The sequence below is a fragment of the Armigeres subalbatus genome, chromosome 2 (assembly GCF_024139115.2).
Source record: "Armigeres subalbatus isolate Guangzhou_Male chromosome 2, GZ_Asu_2, whole genome shotgun sequence".
Classification (NCBI taxonomy): Eukaryota; Metazoa; Arthropoda; class Insecta; order Diptera; family Culicidae; genus Armigeres; species Armigeres subalbatus.
The window spans coordinates 215,203,792-215,228,343 of record NC_085140.1 but is presented as its reverse complement, the minus strand read 5'-3'; the positions used below and the strand labels follow the sequence as shown (position 1 = coordinate 215,228,343).

The 24,552-nt window shown below is 40.7% G+C and overlaps 1 protein-coding gene across 1 annotated transcript in view; it reads right to left on the bottom strand.

Annotated features, from left to right (window-relative positions):
* Positions 1 to 24,552, bottom strand: part of LOC134211629 (fatty acyl-CoA reductase wat) — a 109,464-nt gene that overhangs the window by 53,039 nt on the left and 31,873 nt on the right. Inside the window, exons 3-4 of the mRNA XM_062688694.1 lie at positions 3,999 to 4,117; positions 3,847 to 3,937 (exon numbers count right to left, since the gene is read on the bottom strand). Of these exons, the coding sequence (XP_062544678.1) occupies positions 3,847 to 3,937; positions 3,999 to 4,117 (210 nt within the window). The remainder of the gene's footprint in view (positions 1 to 3,846; positions 3,938 to 3,998; positions 4,118 to 24,552) is intronic.

The following is a 24,552-nucleotide window of genomic DNA, read 5'->3' as shown; positions in this document are numbered from 1 at the left end:
ATTGGAGATTCAGATAGACTGTTTTCAAATTTGAAAATTGCAGAAGTTACCATCGGAATTATTTTGGCATATTTCGAATAATTTCTTTTGGAAATTTAAAACGGGCTTGGTAGTCATATTGCTACTGCTTTTGCCTCATACGCAGGAGGTCGTGGGTTCAATCCCAGGTCCGTTCCATTCTCCTACTTTGTATCTTTCTCTATATTTCTCATGTTCTAGCAATCGTTAGAACTGGAAATGGACTTCCATACCGTTTCCATTTCTATCCTATACCTTCAACTTGACTATTCTAGCAGTAGCTGCTAGAATTGGAAATGAACTAAACAGCTCGTTTCGCTTCATCCAATTAGAAATTCCATCAAATGCTTTCTCCTATCCATCACATTGGCAGCTCGTTAACCAAGACGGACCTCTGCCTCTCGAACCTAACCCAAAAATTCCAATAAATTCCGTATGATCTCGTGGCAAGTGCAGAGGTATATTCGGCTTGCAGTGGGCGAGTGTAGCATCATCATTTCCTCCCCCTTCCCTACATTGACTTGCTTTCTGACGTGGCAGGCGCCAGTATGACCTAACAAATGAGATCACCAGTACTTGTACATTGAAGATGAGTGCTAGTCCCAAGCAAACATCTGTTGGTTCTCTGTCCAAGAACAGCTGATTTCTTTTGGAAATTTAAAAGAAACTCTTTTGGTAAATGGAAAAATTTCCATTGGAAATTTAGAAGAATTCCCTTTGAAGATTCATAAAAGTTTCCCAGGATATGAAAAAAAATCTTTGAAAATTCTGTAAAAAATCAGTTAGACATTCCTTCTAATTTTGACTGGAAATTCTTCGGAATTTGACGTTTATTGGAATTTTCGTCGTAAATATGCATTTCGGATCCATCTACCGCTAGTTCTTCGAAATTTCTACCGAACATTTTTCCCAATTCGTCCACGGAGTTTTCGAGAAAAATGTCGTTTAAATTCTAAATATTTTTTTTCCGTGGATACTTCCAATATTCTATAGGATTTTCTAAGGGCATGCAAGATTAATTAAATAATTATTATCTGAATAAGTTTTTATGACTAAAAGCTCTTGCAGAACAACAGATTCGAGTACAAAGAAAAAGGCCATAGAGGAAAAATTGATCGATCTTGAAGAAATAAAGGACTATGTGATTGAAGATGCCTTCGATATCCAACTTTTTAGACCTTCAAAGGCCTTTCGTAGCCTCATAGTTCCTTGCCAACCCTCATACACTTTCGTGGACCTTCACGGATCTTCACAAACCATCACAGTCTTCCTGAACCCTCGTAAGCCTTGCAGACCTTAATAGACCTACCCCAGTCAACACAAAATCATGTACATGATGCAACATAAGATGCCAAAGTGGAGGCGATATACGAACATATTGTTTGGGGAAGTACCTATATGGCCTCCAGTCTCCTTCTTGTGCTTACTGCGTCATAGACTTCGACGGATCTTCATGGACCTTCTTGGATGTTAACAGACTTCTGATAAACTTGGAATATTTTGCGGATCTTCACTGAAATTTTCGGATTTTTACGAAACTACGCGAGCACTTGTTACACTTTTATATCTTAAGGCCTTAATCTTTAATTCTTGTAAAATTTAGAACGTTCTTATAGTATAATACTGTAAAGAATACTTATTACGCTTGTAGATGCAAAGGCATGTATTTAATGGAGTTTTCTGGGCCAAAACAAAACAAAACAATATTCTTAGGCCAGTTACTTGTATTGAGCCGCCTCATAGTAATAAGCAATGTAAAAGTGCTCTCGCGAAGGAAGCTTTCCCAGAAACGACGCGTGGATGCTCTATACAAAAGGATTAACAATATGCGCAAGAAAAGCTTGCCATCGCTGGTCATAGTCAATAACATTTCCGGAAATCTGTTGTTATTTACATGGAACATTATCTGGAATCAAATTGATATTTATTTACACAAGAAAACCGAGCATTGAAATTTAATGTCTGAAAGTGTAATTTTATGTTTTCATGCGTGTTCCTCAGATGTGCATTAATTTCGATGCAAAATGAAATGACGAAATGTGTTCACATTTATTTATTATCAAATGTGCTCTCATTCACATGAAATTGAATTTTTATTATTTTTTGCTGCGTATAATTTTTTTTTCTATTGATTTACATTTTCTTTTAGTATTTGTGTTACTATTTGTTTTGCCATTGTCATTTAGTAGCTTTCTTCTCTCGAATTTTCTCCCAGCACTTGACTGTAAATAAATCTTCTATATATCAAGTTTTAAATAATTATTTGCAGCGTTCTATGAATAGATGTCGAGTTCAAATCTCGGTCCGGTCTAGGATGTTTTCGGGTGGGAAACATTCTCGATTCCCTGGGCACTTACCACACATAATACATACTCATGCAATGGCGGGCATAAAAAAGTTTTCAACAAATAACTGAGCAAATGTTAACAGAATACTAAGTTGAAAAGCAGGCCAAGTTCCAGTTGGAATGCCATTATCTTCTTTTTTAAATCTCTTCTGTGCGAAACTATTCTGCCCATGATCGCATATTTGTAACATTTGCATTTTTGTCGATTTTAAAATAAGCTCATGAAACATCAACAAATCGCTAGTTCTTCCGGCTGGCCAGGTGAATTAAGAAAATTTGTTCCAAAAAACTCGAAAAAACTACCAAGTTGTTTTGTAACATTAAGCAAAGTGACCGCATAACCGTAACACTGGAAATTTTTTTCGCCAGTACGCCATGTGCTGTGTACAAAATTTTTCGAAATTAGTTTGCATTCAAACACCAAGTAATGGAAATGTTTCTACCGAAGATTCCAACTGGATAAATGCTTGTGTAATTTTTGGGAATTTTTAGAAAATCATTTAGATTTGCATACTTTTGCATATCACATGCCTACTTTTGTCGATTGTTACAAATATGCGATCATAGGCAGTATTGGTGTAATATACTTGAAAGCTGAGGTTGAATTTTTTGAATGCAGCTATCGGATAAATTCGGATTTGCCTCTACGCATGTTACAATATCATCCGCGAAGGACACAGAACGTTTTAGGCTTTTCGGACGGATCCGATGGATCGGGCAGGATAGACGAAATAGCCGAGAAGCTTCGTCTCGAATCTAAGCGTTTTGGTGGTACCATGACGACGTAGAAACGTCATAAGCATCTTCTTTTTCGACGCATACAAGACGGAACTCATTATGCCACACCTACTTGGGAGGCCGAGAAAGTTTGCTAACTAATTTCCCTAGATTTGAACAATTTATCACCGCCGATGCTTCACAGTTGTGAGGAGACGGTTGTGGTAGCATAAAATAATCTGAACTGTGACCACAAATTACATGGATGCATTTTCCAATTTAATAAAAAAAATAAACAGCCACCGATTGTGGAAGCCGAGCCAATCTCAGCATTGTACGTAAGACGTGAGCGATCTCCGCACTCATCGGCAGGCGATCTCAACGGCTTTCATGCTCGATTGGCGCGTGGCTGGCTGTGGCGATGCGCGTGATGATGGTGGATGGGCAGGCCCGCAGCCAGTCAGTCAACCAGCGCAGTGCCAAGATTGCTTCATTCATCGATTGAGTTTGCTTTTTCTCTTCACTTCTTGTGCAATTCAAGGTTACTCGGGTGGTTCATCGCAGTTTGCGTTGAACATGGAGTACAGTGCTTTTCATTATGTTGTGTGCATGTCTATCGACCTTGGCCCACTTATTTCCAGACAAGCCCCTATCCTCCTTCCCCCCAAAAGGCTTCAGGTCAATGCTTGAGGATGTAATGATAACCTTGCATGTATGGTTTATATTCGCCTTAGGTGGTAGATGAAAGAATATCTTGTACTTACCGGATTCGAAAAAATGTCTTCTAATCGCGCCTTTGGTGATTTGCCTTTCTTTGTTCGGACTAGTAGGTAGATTTTGCCAACTTCTGTACATCTAGGATACATAATCACCAATTACTTTAAAAAGTTTTTGTTGAGCTTTAAAAATATTTCACCTTAAGAGTTTTTCAATTAAAGCTTTTCCCATAAACCCAGTCCCTCCAGTGAGCAGCACGTGACGATCACGGAACATCGGCCCGATCCGGTCTTTTCCATCATTGATGTCTACATCCATCTGAAACATGAAGATATAAAGAAACCCGTCAACCTTTTTGATTCATTGCTAGTAATAAATAATGTTTTAAACTGATAAATCAACTTCAAACCATTAGTATAGAATGCGAAAAAATGTACCTAGTATAATACATATGTTATTGCACTTGACGACTACCTGTTACAATGTTGCATGTATACCATGCATTGGAAGGTAATTAAATAGACTTGCAGACAGCTAGCGGCGTAGTACTGAGCATCAATGAACGAGGACTAATCATTAGTCGTTCCGCAAAACCGCGTTTGGGGTTGTATGGTTTAATTGATTCTCAATTTGCTAAAACATAGATAGACAACAAAAGTTAATTTATTGCTAACGAGTAAGCGACGATTGTCATTCTTTGGGTGGAATTCATGTTCAAAGTGTTTATCTCATCCATTAAGGCAGATTTTCGTGTGATGTCCTCCACTGGCTAGTACTTGACCTGAAATGCTGTTTTTTTCTCATTTGCTACATGATAGAACAGTTCGTCTTGAAGGTTGCCATCTATGACGACGATGACCAGTCCGTAAAACGAGTCTATAAAAGTGGCGCAAGTGCTGGTCACTAGGCAAGGTTTTGTTTTAGTAGATGGTTACGCTATAAAAGTGAGCAATTCAAGGATTGTTTTAAGATAGTTCATCGGACTACCATCTCAGATATCTCCTTAATTGTTTTTTTTTTCGTAGGAATAATGCACGTCATACAGGCATAAGAGATACGGAAGAGGGTACGTCATTCTGCGGATGTGAGATATCTGAAAAAGGGCCTTCGAAAATGTTTAGATTGTGTTTTAGACGTTTTGAACACGAAAGACTTTCCGGACAAAAGTCCGAAAAGCGAAACATTTTCAAAAGTAAAAATTGGACAGAACTCCGAATATTTCACCATGCTGTAGGTATGCCTTTACTGTCTATCATTAAATGTAAAGGAAAATGCATGTCTGCAAAAATGTATCATACACGTCTGTATGTACATAATAGTAATGCACATACTCATACAGACATCACCTCAGTTGAACAAGTTAGCAAATTGCAAAAAAATGTATATTTATTTGTAAACAGTAGTTTTCAAACAGGTTTTGGGTAGGTTCTTATACAGAATTGTAATGATATCTTGCATGCACTGGTTTAGAGAATCGAAAAAAAAATCGAGTTGTCGGTCAAGCGTTGTGTTTACTTTGGAACTGGAATATTGTTCGGAAAATTCATATAATCTATAAATCGATTTAAAAACAATTAGGGGAACAAACCCGTTTAGTGAATACAAAAAATCGAAATAATCCCAAAAATATGTGAGATTCTTTCGTCTAGCCTTATATAATTTAACAACGTCGTTTCATATATATATAAGCTGCGCAAGACATTTCGTGCTTAATGTATCTGCGATTTCAAATAATTCCATAAAATCATTGAATTTGAAAATGGATGAAAGGACGAAAGACAAAAGATCGAAGGGACAAAACGTCGAGAGGACAAAACGTCGAACGGAACAAAAGGTCAAAAGGATAAATCGACGAACAGAACAAAAGGTCGAAAAAGACAAATGTCGAAAAGAAGACAAGGTCGAAAGAGACAAAAGGTCGAAATAGACAAGAAACTGAAACGGTGAGATTCAATCTCGCACAATACAAATTTTATTCATTTCTTAAATCAACAACCTTTTCCATCACTAACAGAAGCTTGATATTCATAATATTGTTTCGTAGTAATTACTTTTTCTTTGAAAATTGGTCCTTCTTGAGATAATTGTATTACTTTTGCTTGAAGTTAAACGCATTTCAGAAAATTCCTTTGGAATACACCCAAATTGATATCAATTTGTTCTTCATCGACCTTTTATCCCTTTCGGTCTTTTGTCCATTTCGACCTTTTGTCCCTTTCGTTTTTTTTTGTCCCTTTCGACGTTTTGTTTTTTTTTTGTACCTTTTCCCGAGTAGTGGTTTATGATAAGCGTGTAGCTTGGGTTGTCTTTTCCACCTTTTGTCTCTACATTCCACTTGAAACATCGCCTGCTTTTCAATTTAGTATTCTATTAGCATTTTCTTCTGTTATTAATGGAAAGCTTTTCTATGCTCGCTATTGCTTGAATGTGTATCTTGTGTGGCAACAAGTACAATGGATACACTATGCCCAAGGAGCCGAGAATGTTTCCAACTCGAGAACATCCTAAACCGGATCTTAAATCGAACTCGCCATCTCCGGATTGATAATCCTACCTTAATATCTTAATAATGTAAATAAAAATAAGATCGGGACAAATATTATTTTCATCTTTTGATTCACATCAACATTTGTTTTGGAGAGCATTAAAAATTTCATTGGAATAATAATGAAAAAGTATTGGCGTAAATAAGGGGGATTGTGCAGGGGGGCCTGACCCCATCCAGACCTACTTGTGGCCCCCAGAAAATTTAGAAAAATAATTCCAACTTGGTCAATTTTAATTTCATTTACATATTTCCTACATGTTTCTGAATTTTATTTTTTAATTCTAGAAAAACATTTTTTTGCTTTGAATAATATCACATCTATGACCAACTGTTCAGCAAAGCTTCGAAATTGTTGCTGCAAAATGTAAACACAGAGAACAGACGTTCATCTTCATTCGTGCAGTTGTGCAAAACTTTGCACTGGTCATTTTGAAGTACATATGTCGTTATGTACCACCTCCGCCCCCCCTCCGTTGAGCGGTGTTAGTGTGCTGATAAATATGGTTAAAATTTGCCGTGTTTTACTTTTTAGTGCTAGTGTTCATTCCGAATCGTCTCTAGATGATAGCACCATCTTGTTTTTTTGTAACGGAAGCCAATGCCATCGCTTAGTGAGATTGAGTTTGTGTTATATAACACGCTTTTGCTTAGAACTGTTTTCGCATAATGTGCTATACGCCATATATACTATTCAACAGTTATTATTGTGCTTTCCTTTTGCATATTATTCGCATATAAGATTGTCTCGTTTATACTACACTATACATCCATCACTATTGTAACATGCTCTTTATGAGTGACTATTATGAAATAAAATTAGATCTTCTACAGTTTTTCTCGGGAGGCAAAATCCGTGCTTTATTTGCTGAGAAGTAGCAAACCACTCTGCCCACAGGTTATGGGCCTAGCGATCGCTAGTAGAACTTGAACCAGCGCGATGGACTACCCGTATCAGTAAACCGAAGAGGACAAGTGGATTGTCCGTGCGACCCATCTTTCCATGAGATGGAGCAACACTTCCCCATTTGGAAGATGCGGGTGGAGATGGCCCTGCGAAGAATGGGTATTCTCGCAGTTGTCCAGAAGGAGCTAGAGATGTCGCAAATTAATCGATTACTTCGATTAATCGATTCATCGTTGTGATAATCGATTAATTTTGAATCGATTATTACCCAACGATTAATCGATTCAATAATCGAGATGAATCGTGAGTAATCGATTAATCAGAATTTTACGACATCATAAGGATGTCGAAAATTAATTGATTATTTCGATTAATCGATTCATCGTTGTGATAATCGATTAATTTTGAATCGATTACTATACAATGATTAATCGATTCAATAATCGACAAGAATCAAGAGTAATCGATTAGTAACTAATCGATTAATCGGGATTTTACGACATCTCTAAAGGAGCCACAAAACGAGGAATATTGGAATTGGAAGGCACCGGCGAACGAAGACAGAGATGCTAAGAAATCTAGACTGGCGAAAATTGATGCGCGTCAGAAGCAAGACGATGCAGCCATGGATCTCATCTGCTCATGGATGACGGATGTTCCTTTGAGAACGATCATGGGCAAATCAACAGCAAAGGCAATGATGGATACATTGAAAGACCACTATGAGAGGAAAGGAGTGAATGTCTCCTATGGACTCAGAAAGAGGCTGTATGGGTTGAAGGACGTTTGCTTCAACTCATTGAGTGAACTTTTCACTGATCATCATGACGTGTTTTATCAGACAAACAAAGGCAAAGTTCAAACACTACTCAACGCATTTCCGATGAAGTACAGTAGTGTGTTGAATGCCCTAATGGTAATGAAGCAGGAGGACTTCGATGCATTGTCACTAGCATCCATCAAAAGGAATGCACAATAATAACTGTTGAATTGTATATATGGCATAAAGCACAGTATGCGAAAACAGTTCTAAGCAAAAGCGTGTTATATAACACTCTCCCTCAATTCAACATCCTTATCTGTTTCAGAATATATTCTAACTTTTGTTTACCTAACGGTTTTGTCATGAAATCGGCTTGTTGTTTATCTGTTGGTACATATTGTACCTTCTCTAATTGGTCAGGATTCAGCCAAACCGCACCAAGTGGCTTATGACTGACTTGTGATATGTTGTTCGTACAAGGACAACGGGAATAGTTTCATATCAATATAAACGTACATTTGTAGTAGGATATCCTCAGTTATGGGGTTGAGGGATATTCGATACAATTTACGATGAATTAAATCTGCTAAACGAAAGTTTGAGCAGAAAAATCAGTAATTTTTCGTTGGCGCTTGGTGCGTTTTGGTTGAACCCCGATCAATTTTCTCCCTGACAAACATATATTTTACGTCCAGATGCTTCAATCGCTGATGTGGTCAAGGTTCTTCTGCAACACGTATTGCCAGAACATTGTTCTCGAAGATAGTGAGTGGCATTGTCTCGATGGACAGTTCCGATAGTAGATTGTGACTGTGACTGTTATGAAATAAAATCAGATCTTCTACAGTTTTTCTTGGAAGGCAAATTCAGTGTTTTATTTGCTGAGAAGGAGGAAACCACTCTGCCCACAGTTTGTATGTCGGGCCTGCAAGAAGAAAGGCTTTGATGTTTTATAATTTTATGTTTAGTTTAGTTTATGGAAAGTACATTGCACTATAGTCCAGGATACAGATTTACGCGGAAAGATGCATTTTACGCCTAAACTATATTTTTTAGAAAAAAAAACTGTTGTTCTACAAAATTGTTCGAAATAATAAGGCCATCATTATGGTGCTATAAAAAAGGGTGGTCCATCATATAAAAAAAATGAAAATATTTTTTTTTATTTCTCGGAATGTTATGTTCTACAAAGTTGTAGCACAGCTTCTTCTTCTTCATTGGCATTATACATCCCCCACTGGGACATTGCCGCCTCGCAGCTTAGTGTTCATTAAGCACAGTTATTAACTGCGAGGTTTCTAAGCCAAGTTACCATTTCTGCATTCGTATATCATGAGGCTAACACGATGATACTTTTATGCCCAAGGAAGTCGAGACAATTTCCAATCCGAAAATTGTCTAGACCGACACCGGGAATCGAACCCAGCCACCCTCAGCATGGTCTTCCTTGTAGTCGCGCATCTTACCGCACGGCTAAGGAGGGCACAGCTTATTCCAATCAATTTAGCTGAAAAAACTTTTTGTGTAGCTCTTGAGTTGTCTGATTTAGAGCAATTTTACCTAATTGGATTAAGGTGTACCTCCAAAAACAGTATTTTTGATCTACTTTTTTGTTTTACATTTCTCGAAAAGTCGTCTTCAGGTAACTTTTAGATCTCCAAAATGCAACTTTTGATGGGCAAATATGCTCAATATATGTTTTCGATCAAAAGTTATAATCGTTTTTCTGTCGAAATTACATTTTTTCCGTTTAGTTTAGTTTAGTTTAGTTGATGTCTCCGGTTAGGGCAGACCAAAAAAATATATTTACCCAACATTTGAAAGAGAAATTCATATTCTTTATTATGTAAAAAAAATTGGGGATATGTTATTTTTTTATCTCAAGTTTTACCAAAACGAGTGTTTTGCTATAAGAATATCGTCTGTATCTTCTTCTATGTCTTACTTACTTATGGATCCTGTACACTTTCGGTGGTGCAAAGGGCCGACTTGAAAGATCTCCATCCTGAGCGTTGCCCGGCTATCGCTTTAACCTGTTGCCAGGTTAGATTTCGGTCGACTTCTTTTATTTCTTTATTGAGGCGTCGCCGCCATGAGCCTCTGGGTCTGCCTCTGCTGCGATGTCCCGCTGGGTTCCAGTCTAATGCTTGTTTACAGATTTCGTTTCCGCCCCTACGTAGAGTGTGGCCGACCCAGCCCCACTTCCGATCCCGAATTTCTGTTGCTATCGGCCTCTGGTGACAACGACGATGGAGTTCGTTGTTTGAGATCCAGTTGTGAGGCCACCAGGCCCGAATTATATACCGCAGGCATCTGTTAATGAACACCTGCAGCCGTTGAGTGTTCTCCACTGATACACACCATGTTTCGCTAGCGTATAACAGCACAGATTTCACGTTACAGTTGAAAATTCGTATTTTGGTGCGTTCACTTATCTGCCTGTTTTTTCAGATATTTCTTAAACTCGCAAAGGCAGCCCTTGCTTTCTTTATCCGTGCGCCTATGTCGATCTTGGTACCGCCGTCTGACGCCATTTGGCTACCAAGATATTGGAAGCTTTCAACATTCTCCACTGGTTGCCCGGCTACTGTGAAACTGGAAGGAGTCACCGTGTTTACATCCAACGATTTGGTTTTGTTGACGTTGATGACTAAACCTGCCGAAGAGGAGCGCTCGGCAAGATCGTTGAGCTTACTCTGCATATCAGAGCGCCGTTGCGCGAGGAGTGCAACATCATCCGCCAATTCGAAGTCATTTAGGTGCTCCATGGTTATAGGCTGCCATAACAGCCCGCGGTTTGGTTCACGGTCAATCGCATCTACCAGAATCTCGTCGATTACGATGAGGAACAGTAACGGTGATAGAATACATCCTTGCCTCACACCAGCTACGACCCGGATAGGGTCTTCTATGTCGAGTTGTATCAATTTATTTGAAAAAACATGATTTTAGTAAAATTGGTAAAACTTGAGGTAAAAAATAACATATCCCCATTTTTTTTACATAATAAAGAATATGAATTTATCTTTCAAATGCCATGTAAATATATTTTTTGGTCTACCCTAACCGAAGATATCAACTTATAAAAAAATGTAATTTTGACAGAACATCGATTATAACTTTTGATCGGAAGAAGATATTGAGCATATTTACCAAGATATTTACCCATAAAAAGTTGCATTTTTTGAGCTGAAAATGTCACTTGAAGACCACTTTTTCGAGAAATCTAAAACAAAAAAAGTAGATCAAAAATACTGTTTTTTAAGGTACACCTAATCTAATTAGGTAAAACTGCTCTAAATCAGCCAACTTGAGAGCTACAGAAAAATTTATAGCAAATTTGATTGGAATAAGCTGCGCTACAACGTTGTAGAACGTAACATGTCATTATTCCGAGAAATAAAAAAGAAATTAAAAACAGTTTTTTTTTCTAAAAAATATAGTTTAGGCGTAAAATGCAATCTGTATCCTGGACCATAGTCCAAGTCCTGGTGTTAGGTGGGACGCTAAACAGCCCTGACACGACGGCCCTCCGACGAGACAGGAGGTTTGCGCAGGCCCAATAAGCCGCCTTTAAAAACAACTATTACGAACGACATAGAAGATAATACGACTCGATACAATCGGCAACGACCTAGGCGACGAATAAAGGATCATGATTGGAAGCTTGGAACATGGAACTGCAAGTCGCTAGGCTTCGCAGGTTGCGATAGGATAATCTACGATGAATTACATCCCCGCAACTTCGATGTCGTAGCGCTGCAGGAAATCTGCTGGACAGGACAGAAAGTGTGGAAAAGCGGGCATCGAGCGGCTACCTTCTACCAAAGCTGTGGCACCACCAACGAGCTGGGAACCGGCATCATAGTGCTGGGAAAGATGCGCCAACGCGTGATTGGGTGGCAGCCAATCAACGCAAGGATGTGCAAGCTGAGGATAAAAGGCCGTTTCTTCAACTATAGCATCATCAACGTGAACTGCCCACACGAAGGGATATCCGACGACGAGAAAGAAGCGTTCTATGCGCAGCTGGAGCAGACATACGATGGATGCCCACTGCGGGACGTCAAAATCGTCATCGGTGACATGAACGCTCAGGTAGGAAGGGAGGAAATGTATAGACCGGTCATCGGACCGGATAGTCTGCATACCGTATCGAACGACAACGGCCAACGATGCATAAACTTTGCAGCCTCCCGCGGAATGGTAGTCCGAAGCACTTTCTTCCCCGTAAGAATATCCACAAGGCCACATGGAAATCACCTAATCAAGTAACGGAAAACCAAATCGACCACGTTCTAATCGACGGTAAATTCTTCTCCGACATCACGAACGTACGCACTTACCGCAGTGCGAATATTGAATCCGACCACTACCTCGTCGCAGTATGTCTGCGCTCAAAACTCTCGACGGTGATCAACACGCGTCGGAGTCGTCCGCCGCGGCTTAACATTGGGCGGCTACAAGACGGTAGACTAGCCCAAGACTACGCGCAGCAGCTGGAAGTGGCACTCCCAACGGAAGAGCAGTTAGGCGCAGCATCTCTTGAAGATGGCTGGAGAGATATTCGATCCGCCATTGGAAGCACCGCAACCGCTGCACTAGGCACGGTGGCTCCGGATCAGAGAAACGACTGGTATGACGGCGAATGTGAGCAGTTAGTTGAGGAGAAGAATGCAGCATGGGCGAGATTGCTGCAACACCGCACGAGGGCGAACGAGGCACGATACAAACGGGCGCGGAACAGACAAAACTCGATTTTCCGGAGGAAAAAGCGCCAACAGGAAGATCGAGACCGTGAAGAGACGGAGGAACTGTACCGCGCTAATAACGCACGAAAGTTCTATGAGAAGTTGAACCGTTCACGTAAGGGCCACGTGCCACAGCCCGATATGTGTAAGGACATAAACGGGAACCTTCTTACGAACGAGCGTGAGGTGATCCAAAGGTGGCGGCAGCACTACGAAGAGCACCTGAATGGCGATATGGCAGACAACGGTGGCAGTATGGTAATGAACCTAGGAGCACACGCGCAGGACATGCGACTTCCGGCTCCGAATCTCCAGGAAATCCAGGAGGAGATCGGCCGGCTGAAAACAACAAAGCCCCTGGAGTTGACCAACTACCAGGAGAGCTGTTTAAACACGGTGGTGAGGCACTGGCTAGAGCGCTGCACTGGGTAATTACCAAGGTTTGGGAGGATGAGGTTCTGCCGCAGGAGTGGATGGAAGGTGTCGTGTGTCCCATCTACAAAAAGGGCGATAAGCTGGATTGTAGCAACTACCGCGCAATCACATTGCTGAACGCCGCCTACAAGGTACTCTCCCAAATTTTATGCCGTCGACTAACACCAGTTGCAAGAGAGTTCGTGGGGCAGTACCAGGCGGGATTTATGGGTGAACGCTCTACCACAGACCAGGTGTTCGCCATACGTCAGGTATTGCAGAAATGCCGCGAATACAACGTGCCCACACATCATCTATTTATCGACTTCAAAGCCGCATATGATACAATCGATCGGGACCACCTATGACAGCTATGCACGAAAACGGATTTTCGGATAAACTGATACGGTTGAACAAGGCGATGATGGATGGAGTGATGTGCGTAGTTCGAGTTTTAGGGCCATTCTCGAGTCCCTTCGAAACGCGTAGAGGGCTACGGCAAGGTGATGGTCTTTCGTGTCTGCTATTCAACATCGCTTTGGAGGGAGTAATACGAAGGGCAGGGATTGACACGAGTGGTACGATTTTCACGAAGTCCGTCCAGTTATTTGGTTTCACCGACGACATTGATATCATGGCACGTAACTTTGAGAGGATGGAGGAAGCCTACATCAGACTGAAAAGCGAAGCTAAACGGATTGGACTAGTCATCAACACGTCGAAGACGAAGTACATGATAGGAAGAGGCTCAAGAGAGGTCAATGTGAGCCACTCACCACGAGTTTGTATCGGTGGTGACGAAATCGAGGTGGTTGAAGAATTCGTGTACTTGGGCTCACTGGTGACCGCCGATAACGATACCAGCAGAGAAATTCGGAGACGCATAGTGGCTGGAAATCGTACGTACTTTGGACTCCGCAAGACGCTCCGATCGAATAGAGTTCGCCGCCGTACCAAATTGACTATCTACAAAACGCTTATAAGACCGGTAGTTCTCTACGGACACGAGACCTGGACGATGCTCGTGGAGGACCAACGCGCACTGGGAGTTTTCGAAAGGAAAGTGTTGCGTACCATCTATGGTGGGTTGCAGATGGCGGACGGTACGTGGAGGAGGCGAATGAACCACGAGTTGCATCAGCTGTTGGGAGAACCATCCATCGTTCACACCGCGAAAATCGGAAGACTGCGGTGGGCCGGGCACGTAGCCAGAATGTCGGACAGTAATCCGGTGAAAATGGTTCTCGACAACGATCCGACGGGAACAAGAAGGCGAGGTGCACAGCGGGCAAGGTGGATCGATCAGGTGGAGGACGACTTGCGGACCCTCCGCAGACTGCGTGGTTGGCGAAGTGCAGCCATGAACCGAGCTGAATGGAGAAGTCTTTTATGTGCAGCACAGGCCACTCCGGCCTTAGTCTGATGATAAATAAATAAATAAATCCTGGACCATAGTGCATTGTTGTTAGGCACATGAAAATGAATGTGAAATGTAATCAATGATCCCAACCATTTTGATCATTTGTATCAATATTGATAAATGTGCTGCTACCTTAGTGAACTCGAGTTTTGCTAGTTGTTCTATCAATTTCATTATTTATTTTTGTATTGCAGTATTTTTTTCATGTCGTTTTATTCAAAGATTTTAACCTCGCACAGTTGTAAAACGTACAAAACCTTTGAAAAAAGTACGCATTTTGTTTTTTCTCACTCCAGGATCATATGAGTTCCGGTAGAATAAGTGATTAAAAATGCTTTAAAAATATGTGGATAAGATTTTGCTGCAGCTAAGAAAGATTTGTGTAGATTCTAAAACAGCTAGGGTAACTGTACCAGTTTTGGCCATGTTCGTAATTTGGCCAGAAAATTAATTTTTAAGGGTTTTATTAGCTCTAACAGGAGATATATCCCTTATCTTTCTTCGCTTTTGAATCTGATCGATATATTTTTTTTAAATATACATTTTTCAGGGTTGGCCAAATTAGGCACTAAGATGGCCAAAGTTTGTACAATTTCACTGCTAACCAATTTTTCGATTTTATTTAGTTATTTTATTTAGTTATTTTATTTACAGATTGAGGAGAAACTTCAAAACTTTGTCAAAAGTGCTACGTACAAAACTCGGAGGGAATATAGCAAATGCTGTGTGGTACACACGAATGAATCAAGAGCTGCATCAATTGTACTAAGAAGAAATTATTGTGAATCGTATGAAACAAGACCAGGCTTTAGTGGGCTGATCATTTAGTGTCAATGTCGGAAGAAAGAATATCGAAAACAATATTCAACAGAGAACCGGATAGAGGTCGGTGACTTCGTGGAACCCGCTGGCTGTACGTGGGGGAATCGGACCAGGATGCCTTAAACATTCAAGGGAACAAGAGGAATATCGTTAAGGTCGACGATTATAGAGCTCTACAATAGGCCAGACGTAGGTATGTCGACGTTGTAGCCAACCATGTATCCAGTCCAGGTAGGTATATGGTCGCAGTGGCACAACGAACAGGAATAAAAAAAAAGGTTACCACTATTTACAGCCTTCAAGAAATAACCTTAACCTACTCTCTAAGGTGGTCCTTAATCAGTTCCGGCTTTAATACAAATGTAAGATAATACTGGCTTTGACCATGAAATTCAAAACTATTTTTTGCTTCTTCTTATGAGTTCTGAACTCGTTTTTGTTCAGAGATCGGCATTTCGACAGCGTTTGACCTTTCGGAATCTCACTTTTTCACAGAGCTCAAATCAGTAAAAGTTCTCAGCAGACCCACCAAATTCTTATCCGCTTCATTCCTAATTAATGTGCGTTCTGGATTAATATCGTACGCTTCGCAATAAAAGATAGGAACACCGTCTTCGACCAGAGGTCGTACAGACTGATCACTTAACATCTAGCAAGAGACAATGGACAGGACACATAACACCCAGTGAACCAGTGAAAAAAATTTCGATCACGAAAGGTTTCCTCTTTACCGGGCCGAGAATCGAACCCATAGTATATGCGTCTAGACGATTGACGTAGCTAACCGCACGGCATCGAAGCCCGCAAACCTAAAAATCAAACTAAAGTTCATTAAATAGAGTTTTGTTTTTATAATTTACTTCCTTATTTTTTTCAACTGTCATCCACGACAAAAAAAATATGAATTAGAGTATAGTTTTGAAGATTTTAATCCATAGCACACCACATAAAGGTGTGGCGTTACGGGAATGCATAGATTTTAGCCTAATGATAAATAATAACACAACAGTGCCAAAAGGCACTGTTCTGACTAAAGACAGTAATCAGCTGGAATGATCTAGGCCCTAGGGAAATTAACACCTGGGGTTCCGATGGGATGCCTACGAATCCAAAAGCCTATATTTCCGTAGTTTTATGTTTTAACGAACTAAAAATATCGAAGACCTGTTATACTAATGAATAAAATTATCTTCCCTAGCATATCAATTTGTTCACCGTTGGCGGATTCTCAACCTAGGTGCCTAAATCCGTAAGGGATAGGCAAACTTGTTTCTCTTGTTTTATTTTTGTTTAAACCGGATTAGTTTAGTCCAAGTTTTTTTTTTACGACGCGAACTCTAGACGAAAGGTATTTATGTAGGGATTTGTTCTTGGATTGCAGATCGTGTTTAATTTCTAGGGATTTTGCATATTTTGATCCGTTGTCATGAAATATCTACCATCTGGAAAATCCCGTCATTTATATTAACCTTCGAGAAATCGCTATGTCATGTTTTTCGTTTTAAATCATTTGTTTGAGAAACTATATGAGTGCCTTTCTAAAAAGCAGCGAGAGATTAATTTTTAAGCAAAATGGCATCAAATCTACTGATTTATTTGATACAGACATATGCTGTATATTTGTCCCATTAGAATAGGAAGAAAATATGATATGCAATTACAGGCAGTACATAGTAATTGACGAAACTGCATTGCACGGTGGCTAAAATCGTGTTTTCAGCGCGTTTATTAAATAGTACCTTTACTATGTGATTTGGCGTAATGGTGTCTTTGAGACATCTTATCAGTAATCGACTCACTTCTTTGGAGGTATTCAGCCTTATGATCAATCTCCCTAAAAGTGATAATAAAATTTATTTTTTCCACTTTACAACATGGAAGACATATACCGTCACGAGAGTTGCAGCAATAATTCTTCTAAAAAACTTTGTCGAAGACACCAAGTTCGTAATTTCATTACTTTTGGAGATTTATTGCTTTTTATGCCAACAAGCTTTGTACATGTTCGATGTACAAAGCTACAAAGCATACAAGGATATGGAGACGCATGGTGCATTGGTACATCAACTCCTTCTGATGGGCCTTGCATAGTAGGAAATGGTTTGTGATGAAACATTTCTTACATTCGCTTATAACTCTATCAGGTATTAATTTAAAGTTCATTACTTGTACTTTGTTATGCGTATGAGATTGACTGCCGCAATTTGCCCGTTGTCAAGTAACTGCAACTATGATCAACAATCAAATATGATTAAAAAATCCAATAAAACTGTTAAAACTTTTTTATTTTTCAAGTTTTCAAGTCGTAATAGACACCATTCGGCGTATTTTAATATTATCTAAAGCTTTCTAGAACATGCAAAAAATGTAGGACTGAAAATGAAAAATATATGATAGAAAAACCTTTTATAAGAGGTTGTCTGCATAAAATGTAAAACATCTTCAAAAGTAACGGAATTACGAACTTGGAGCCTTCGACAAAGTTTTTCTGGAGGGCTTTTGCTACAACTTTTATGAAGAATCAAACCTTATAAATTGTGAAGTGGAAAAAACACGATGTTAGCCATTGTGCATTGGCGTAAATATAAAGGAGGGTGCAGGGGGGCATCTTCATATCATGAGAATTTGTACTCATCCTAAATTGAATTTTCATCACAATACTTTTGTATCCATTGATTTCTATAACCATTTATTCCGCAAAGTGTCTAACTTTTAATAAAAATAGTAAGTGGAATAAATGTAGACTAGAGCAAAGTGGGGTAAGAGTACGCTCTTAGTTTTCAATCGAACATATAGCCCTTATGAAGCAATCTTCTGTATAGCAAATCCTTTTCGATTAATTCCTATTAACACAAATAAGAATTAATCACATTTATGGGCTTCGGGCCATGCGTTTAACAACGTCAATCGTATAGATGCATGTGCTGTGGAGTGTGGTTTTGATTCCCGCACTGAAAGGAGAAAACATTTCATTATAATAAAAATTCTCCACTGGTTCATTGGGCGGTGTATAAATGTCCTGTCCGTTGTCTCATGCTAGGTGTTAAGTGCTCAGTCTGTACGACTTGTGGTTGAAGTCGGTGATTCTGTCTAATTGCAATTCAAAGTGCGTTTAATAAATTGGGTTACACAGCTGCACAACCCTAAATGAAATCATTTAAACACTTATCATAGAAAAAAAATCCCGATGATTACCAAAATTTCCACGATCTTGGCATGATTCTTATTCTAATTCACCTACGTTGAACTCCATTTCAAGATCAACCGGATCATTCACACACTTCCAATCACTAGAGCGCTCCAATTTGTTATTGCTAATGACAACACTTGATCGTTCATAATGCATTGACCCTCTTTAAAATATCGGAGAGGAAGTATACATAAACCGGTACCAGATGGTAAAACTAAAAGCCATGCCGTTTAACCTTAATTAACACTGCAGTTATTTATTTTGTTATGAATGTTCAATGTGAATCATGTTGCTTACACACATTATATGTTAAATACGTACCCTAAATTTAAAGACTATCATTTTACATATTACTATTCAATGTTAACTGATTCAGATATGATCTTCAAACTCTCTGAGCTAATATACATTATACGGTACATAAATCGAAACATTTTGATACAGGTAAAGATAAATCATTTCTTCAACTACTACGTAAGGCAATTTTCAGACTCATCAACATACAATATAATACGGATTTAACAATAGCCACAGACAAACAGACTTAACTCTTCATATAAACTGTTTGGAAAGTTATCGTAATTCGTTTTACAGAAAATACTGCTGTCATCTATTGGGAGAATCGCTAGAAACACCTTCGACCATGATAGATTCTCATTTGACGTTTGCTCCTCACGCATACTTCTACATCAGCGGTTCTCAACCTGGGGTACATGTACCCCTGGGGGTACCTTCACTGGCCCCAGGGGGTACCTTGGGGGCAGCAGGGACAGCAGGGACAACATGGACCATGTCCAAGGGCTTGACGACCCCACCCAGCTGTCTGCGTGTCAGGGAGAACTGCCTAGGGCGTGGTGGGATTTAGCAGTGGGCTCTGCTAAAATCCCTCCCAAAAAACCACAAGTGCCCGTAATCAGACTCTATCAAAGCGACTATGTGCCGCTTTAAAAGCACAAGCCCAAGGAGTGCCAATTGGCATGGGGAGTGTCCCTACTCCGGTAGGGTAGCGCGTGAGCTGCTTCGGCAGGGAGTGAGTGATCTGTTTGTGCTGAGGCAGGAGTGTCATAGCGCGTCACCGCTAAGGTAAGGTAAGAGTGTCGTAGCGTAGTATCGTTGATTGGTCCCTACATACCGCTATCGACACCTCGAGGCATGGCAGTGGAGTGTTAGAGTGAGTTGGGAAGTGTCCCTACTTCGGTAGGGTAGCGCGTGAGCTGCTTCGGCAGGGAGTGAGTGATCTGGTTGTGCTGAGGCAGGAGTGTCATAGCGTGTCGCCGCTATTGTCACCTCGAAGCGCAGCAGAAGTCTGAGTATGGACTGCACATGCTGAGGTAGGAGTCGAGGTACCCATCGACACCTCGAGGCATTGCAGTGGAGTGTTAGAGTGAGCACCCGAGAAAGGGTCACATGGAGCGAATGGTCTTTGGAGAAGCTGCTTCGGCGGCAGGGTAGCAGTGGGTTGTACCCACACACCTACAGTTGTGCACATGTGGTGCATGGGGAGTGTCCCTGCTTCGGCAGGGTAGCGTGTGGTCTGCTTCGGCAGTGGTGTGATTGATCTGCTCGTGCTGAGGCAGGAGTGTCGTAGCGCAATATCTGTAGGCCCAGGCAGTTACCGCTATTGACACCTCGAGGCATGGCAGCGGAGCGCCCGGGAGAGCATTCAAGTAAGACTCAATGGAGTGAATGGTGTGCGAGCACACAAGTCAGTCTCGCGTGGGACGAGTGCCTGTGTGAGCGATAATGAGCGAGTACGCTTAGTACTGCCATCCCCCAGAAGTAGTACTGGGAGGTAGTTCCTGGGGGAAACGATGGTGGAGCCCAAGGGAGTTTAGTCGGTATTACCGGTATGGTCGAGTCCGACACTCCAGTACACTTCCGTGTGGTAGTTTGGCAACTACAATGCACGTGTACTGGGTTAGTGTAAATGCATTCTCCCTTGTAAAAAAAAAGGGTACCTCGGACAAGAATGCGCAATGGCGGATGTATTACAATTCCTATCAAAACTTATTGATAAAGTTTAGATAATTCTGTATTTTTTTTATTTCAAAACTTTGTCTTGTGCATAATATGCATGGCGATTAGTGAATCAAAGCCTATGTAATTCTGCCCTTCAAAACTAGCATAGTTAATGAAGGGCTGTGTGGCAAATGATCAAAAAGATAAAACGTTGAATGAACAATTATAAATTAATAATTATAAAAATCTTCAATGCAATCTACCAATCCGAAACAAAATATATTGATTAATATGTTAACAACATACATCTGAACTAAAATCTAAAGTCTGAAGGTACGGAAGTCTCCATTTGAGAGGCATAAAGGCTCAGTTGCTTCGTTGCAAGATAATTGGAAGCATCCTTCTACGCTTCTCGGAAGCTTCCATCCAAGCAGCTCGAAGCCTCCTTTATAGAGGCTCGGAAGCCTCTTTTCAAGAGGTTCGGAAGCCTCATTTCAAAAGATTTGAAAGCCTCCTTCAAGAGATTTGAAAGCTTCCTTTCAAGAGGTTCGGAACCCTCCTTCAAGAGGTTTGAAAGCCTTCTTTAAAGTGGCTCGGAAGCCTCTTTTCAAGTGGCTTGGAAGCCTCTTCAAAAGGCGTGGTAGCCTAGTTTCAAGAAGCTCAGAATTATGTTTTCAAGAGGCTTAGAAACATTATTTCGAGATGCTTAGGAGCCTCCTTTTTAGTGGATCGAAAGCTGCCTTTCAAAAGGTTTTGCCTCCCTACAAGATGCTCAAGAGACTCGGAAGATTTTTTTTTTTCAAAACGCGAGGATTCCTACTTTCAAGAGACTCGGAAGCTTCCCTTCAAGAGGCTTAGAATTTTTCTTTCAAGAGGCTTGGAAGCATACTTTCAAGAGGCTCAGAAGCCTCTTTTCAAAAAAACTCAGAAGTCTCCTTTTAAGTGGTTCGAAAGACGCTTTTCAAAAGGCTCTGAAGCCTCTCTTCGAGATACTCGGAAGCCTCACTTCAAGAGGATCGGTAGCCTTCCTTCGAGAGGTTCGGAAGAATCTCTTCAAGAGGCACGGAAGTCCTTTCAAAAGGCTTGAAAGCCTCCTTCAAGAGGCTCGGATGCTTCCTTTTAAAAGTCAAGAAATTCTTCTTCCAAGAGGCAAGGAACTGTACTTTCAAGATACTCAGAAGCCTCCTTTTGGGTGGCTCGAATACCGCTTCGAAAATGCTATGGATCCTTCCTCCAAGAAGATCGGAAGCTTCCCTTGACGTCCCTCAGAATTCTTCTCTCAAGAGGCTCTGAAGCCTCCTTTTAAGGGCTCGAAAGTTGGCTTTCAAGAGGCTCAGAAGTCTCCATTCAAGAAGTCGGGAAGCTTCCCTTGAAGAGGCTGACAATTCTTCTTTAAAGGGGCTTGGAAGCATACCTTCCCTTCGAAAATTCTCGGAAGCCTCCTTACAAGAGGCCCGAAAGCCTCTCTATTATAGGCTTGGAAGCCTCCCTTCAAAAGGCTCGGAAACCGACAATAGTTAAATAAGGCCTGTAGGAAACTTGATGTATAAATTTTCTTTCAATTGGAATTTTTCACGGTATGATGCAAATTTCAGCCAACTTCATGGAGAGCTATACATCCCGTTTGTTTTCAGGTCCATTTTTCATATATCTTTTCTACGCTTATTTTTATTTAAGTACAGCAGAAATAATAGGTGGTACTTCAATTAGTGCAGAAGTTCGAAAAAGGGACCTCTCAGAAAAAAAGTTGAGTACCGCTGCTCTACATGAATCATCATCATCATCGTCATCAATGCAGAAAACATTCAGCCGCATGTATACTAATCCAATGTCAAAACGATTGAACGCTAGCGCCTCTCTTGGTACAATCGTGTAGCACAGATGTAGGGGAAGGGGGGCAATATGCCCTAGCTAAGCAAACACTGCTCTATTGTTTTATTTGTAACGCTATTCATGGGTATTTTTACATTATGCATCAGTTAAACAAGATAGCTAGTTGATGCCATTCAAAAATTGTCAAAAATCTCAACCGTATTGATAATATTCACATTTCATAAAAGTGGTGATATTCTGTTGCCGGAAAACTCATGAGGCAAAACGCCTTTTAGCTGGCAGCTCCTAGAGAACAAAGTACCACGCGTCGGCGAATCAGCATTCTAGTATAAATAGTCCGTGGAGACGCAAGTACTTTGTAGGTTATTGCCACTAGGGCGTTTTGCCTCGCCAAAATGTTAGATGTTTCTTCAAAATGTGGAAATTTTCGGTTTTTCCGACCTTCCCATGCACTATTTTGAAACTTTCTTCGCCTATCCTACATAATTTTAGATCTAGTTTTGTTACGGACATCTTAATGACGGTAAATATGAGGAAAACCACAAAAGGCGTTTTGCATCGGGGGGCGTTTTGGGGCCTCTTCCCCTATTTCAAATCCTCCGTTGAACACGTGAACAATGTTGCAATGACAAGTGTTACGTCTTTTTGTCTGTAAACATGCCATTGAGCGATAGACATTTTTGGGGGTTGCACTGAGCCGCGTTAAGTTTACTGAGAATAATTTTTCGTATTCTGATTTGGTTGCTGTATATCTAACGATGATTGCATGCATTTAGGAGTTGTTGCAACTTAAACAGTATTTTTAACTTGAGCATTGCTTGGGACGGTAAGACATTTTTTGTCCTCACAAGTTTGCTATAGTGTCAGATTAATTTCATTCGCAAGCGTTTTTCTAGTTTTCAATTAAAATGACTCGCAGAGTCACTACACACTATACTATTTTCCATGTCTCTTGTCTCATTCGAACTTTAGCACCTCGTTATTTTAGAGCGGCGAATTTCGGTTTTCAGTTGTTTGATGTAACTGTGAATGTGTCAGCATGCATATTATTGCGAGTAAGCATACACCAGTGATACTTTTTCAAAGTCATATTTGTTGTAGAAATAAGGATTAGGATCGATAATGAAAATGATGATGATTTAATGATTGTTCCCGTATTGGTTCAAAACTAATTTATCATCCATCGGCGATAAGTGATGCCGCTTTTTTGATACAATCAATTGACATCATTTTTTGATACATTGATGGTGATACCAATTGATTACCTACTTTTTGGTTTTTACTATTAGTTTATAACGAACACGGATTTCCGGATAAACTGACACGGTTGATCAAGGCGACGAAGGATCGGGTGATGTGCGTAGTTCGAGTTTCAGGGGCATTCTCGAGTCCCTTCGAAACCCGCAGAGAGTTACGGCAAGCTGATGGTCTTTCGTGTCTGCTATTCAACGTCGCTTTGGAAGGGTAATACGTAGAGCAGGGATTGACACGAGTGGTACAGTTTTCAATAAGTCCGTCCAGCTATTTGGCTTCACCGACGACATAGATATTATGGCACGTAACTTTGAGAAGATGGAGGAAGCGTATATCAGACTGATCAAGCGGATCATACTTGTCATAAACACGTCGAAGAAGAAGTACATGATAGGAAGAGGTTAAAGAGAAGACAATGTGAGCCACCCACCGCGATTTTGCATCGGTGGTGACGAAACCGAGGTTGTAGAAGAATTTGTGTACTTGGGCTCACTGGTGACTGCCGAAAATGATACCAGCAGAGAAATTCGGAGACGCATAGTGGCTTGAAATCGTACATACTTTGGACTCCGCAAGACGCTCCGATCGAATAGAGTTCGCCGCCGTACCAAACTGACAATCTACAAAACGCTCATTAGACCGGCAGTCCTCTACGGACACGAGACCTGGACGATGTTCGTGGAGAACCAACGCGCACTTGGAGTTTCCGAAAGGAAAGTGCTGCGTACCATCTATAGTGGGGTGTAGATGGCGGACGATACGTGGGGAGGCGAATGAACCACGAGTTGCATCAGCTGTTGGGAGAACCATCCATCGTAATCACCGCGAAAATCGGACGACTGCGGTGGGCCGGGCACGTAGCCAGAATGTCGGACAATAACCCGGTAAAAATGGT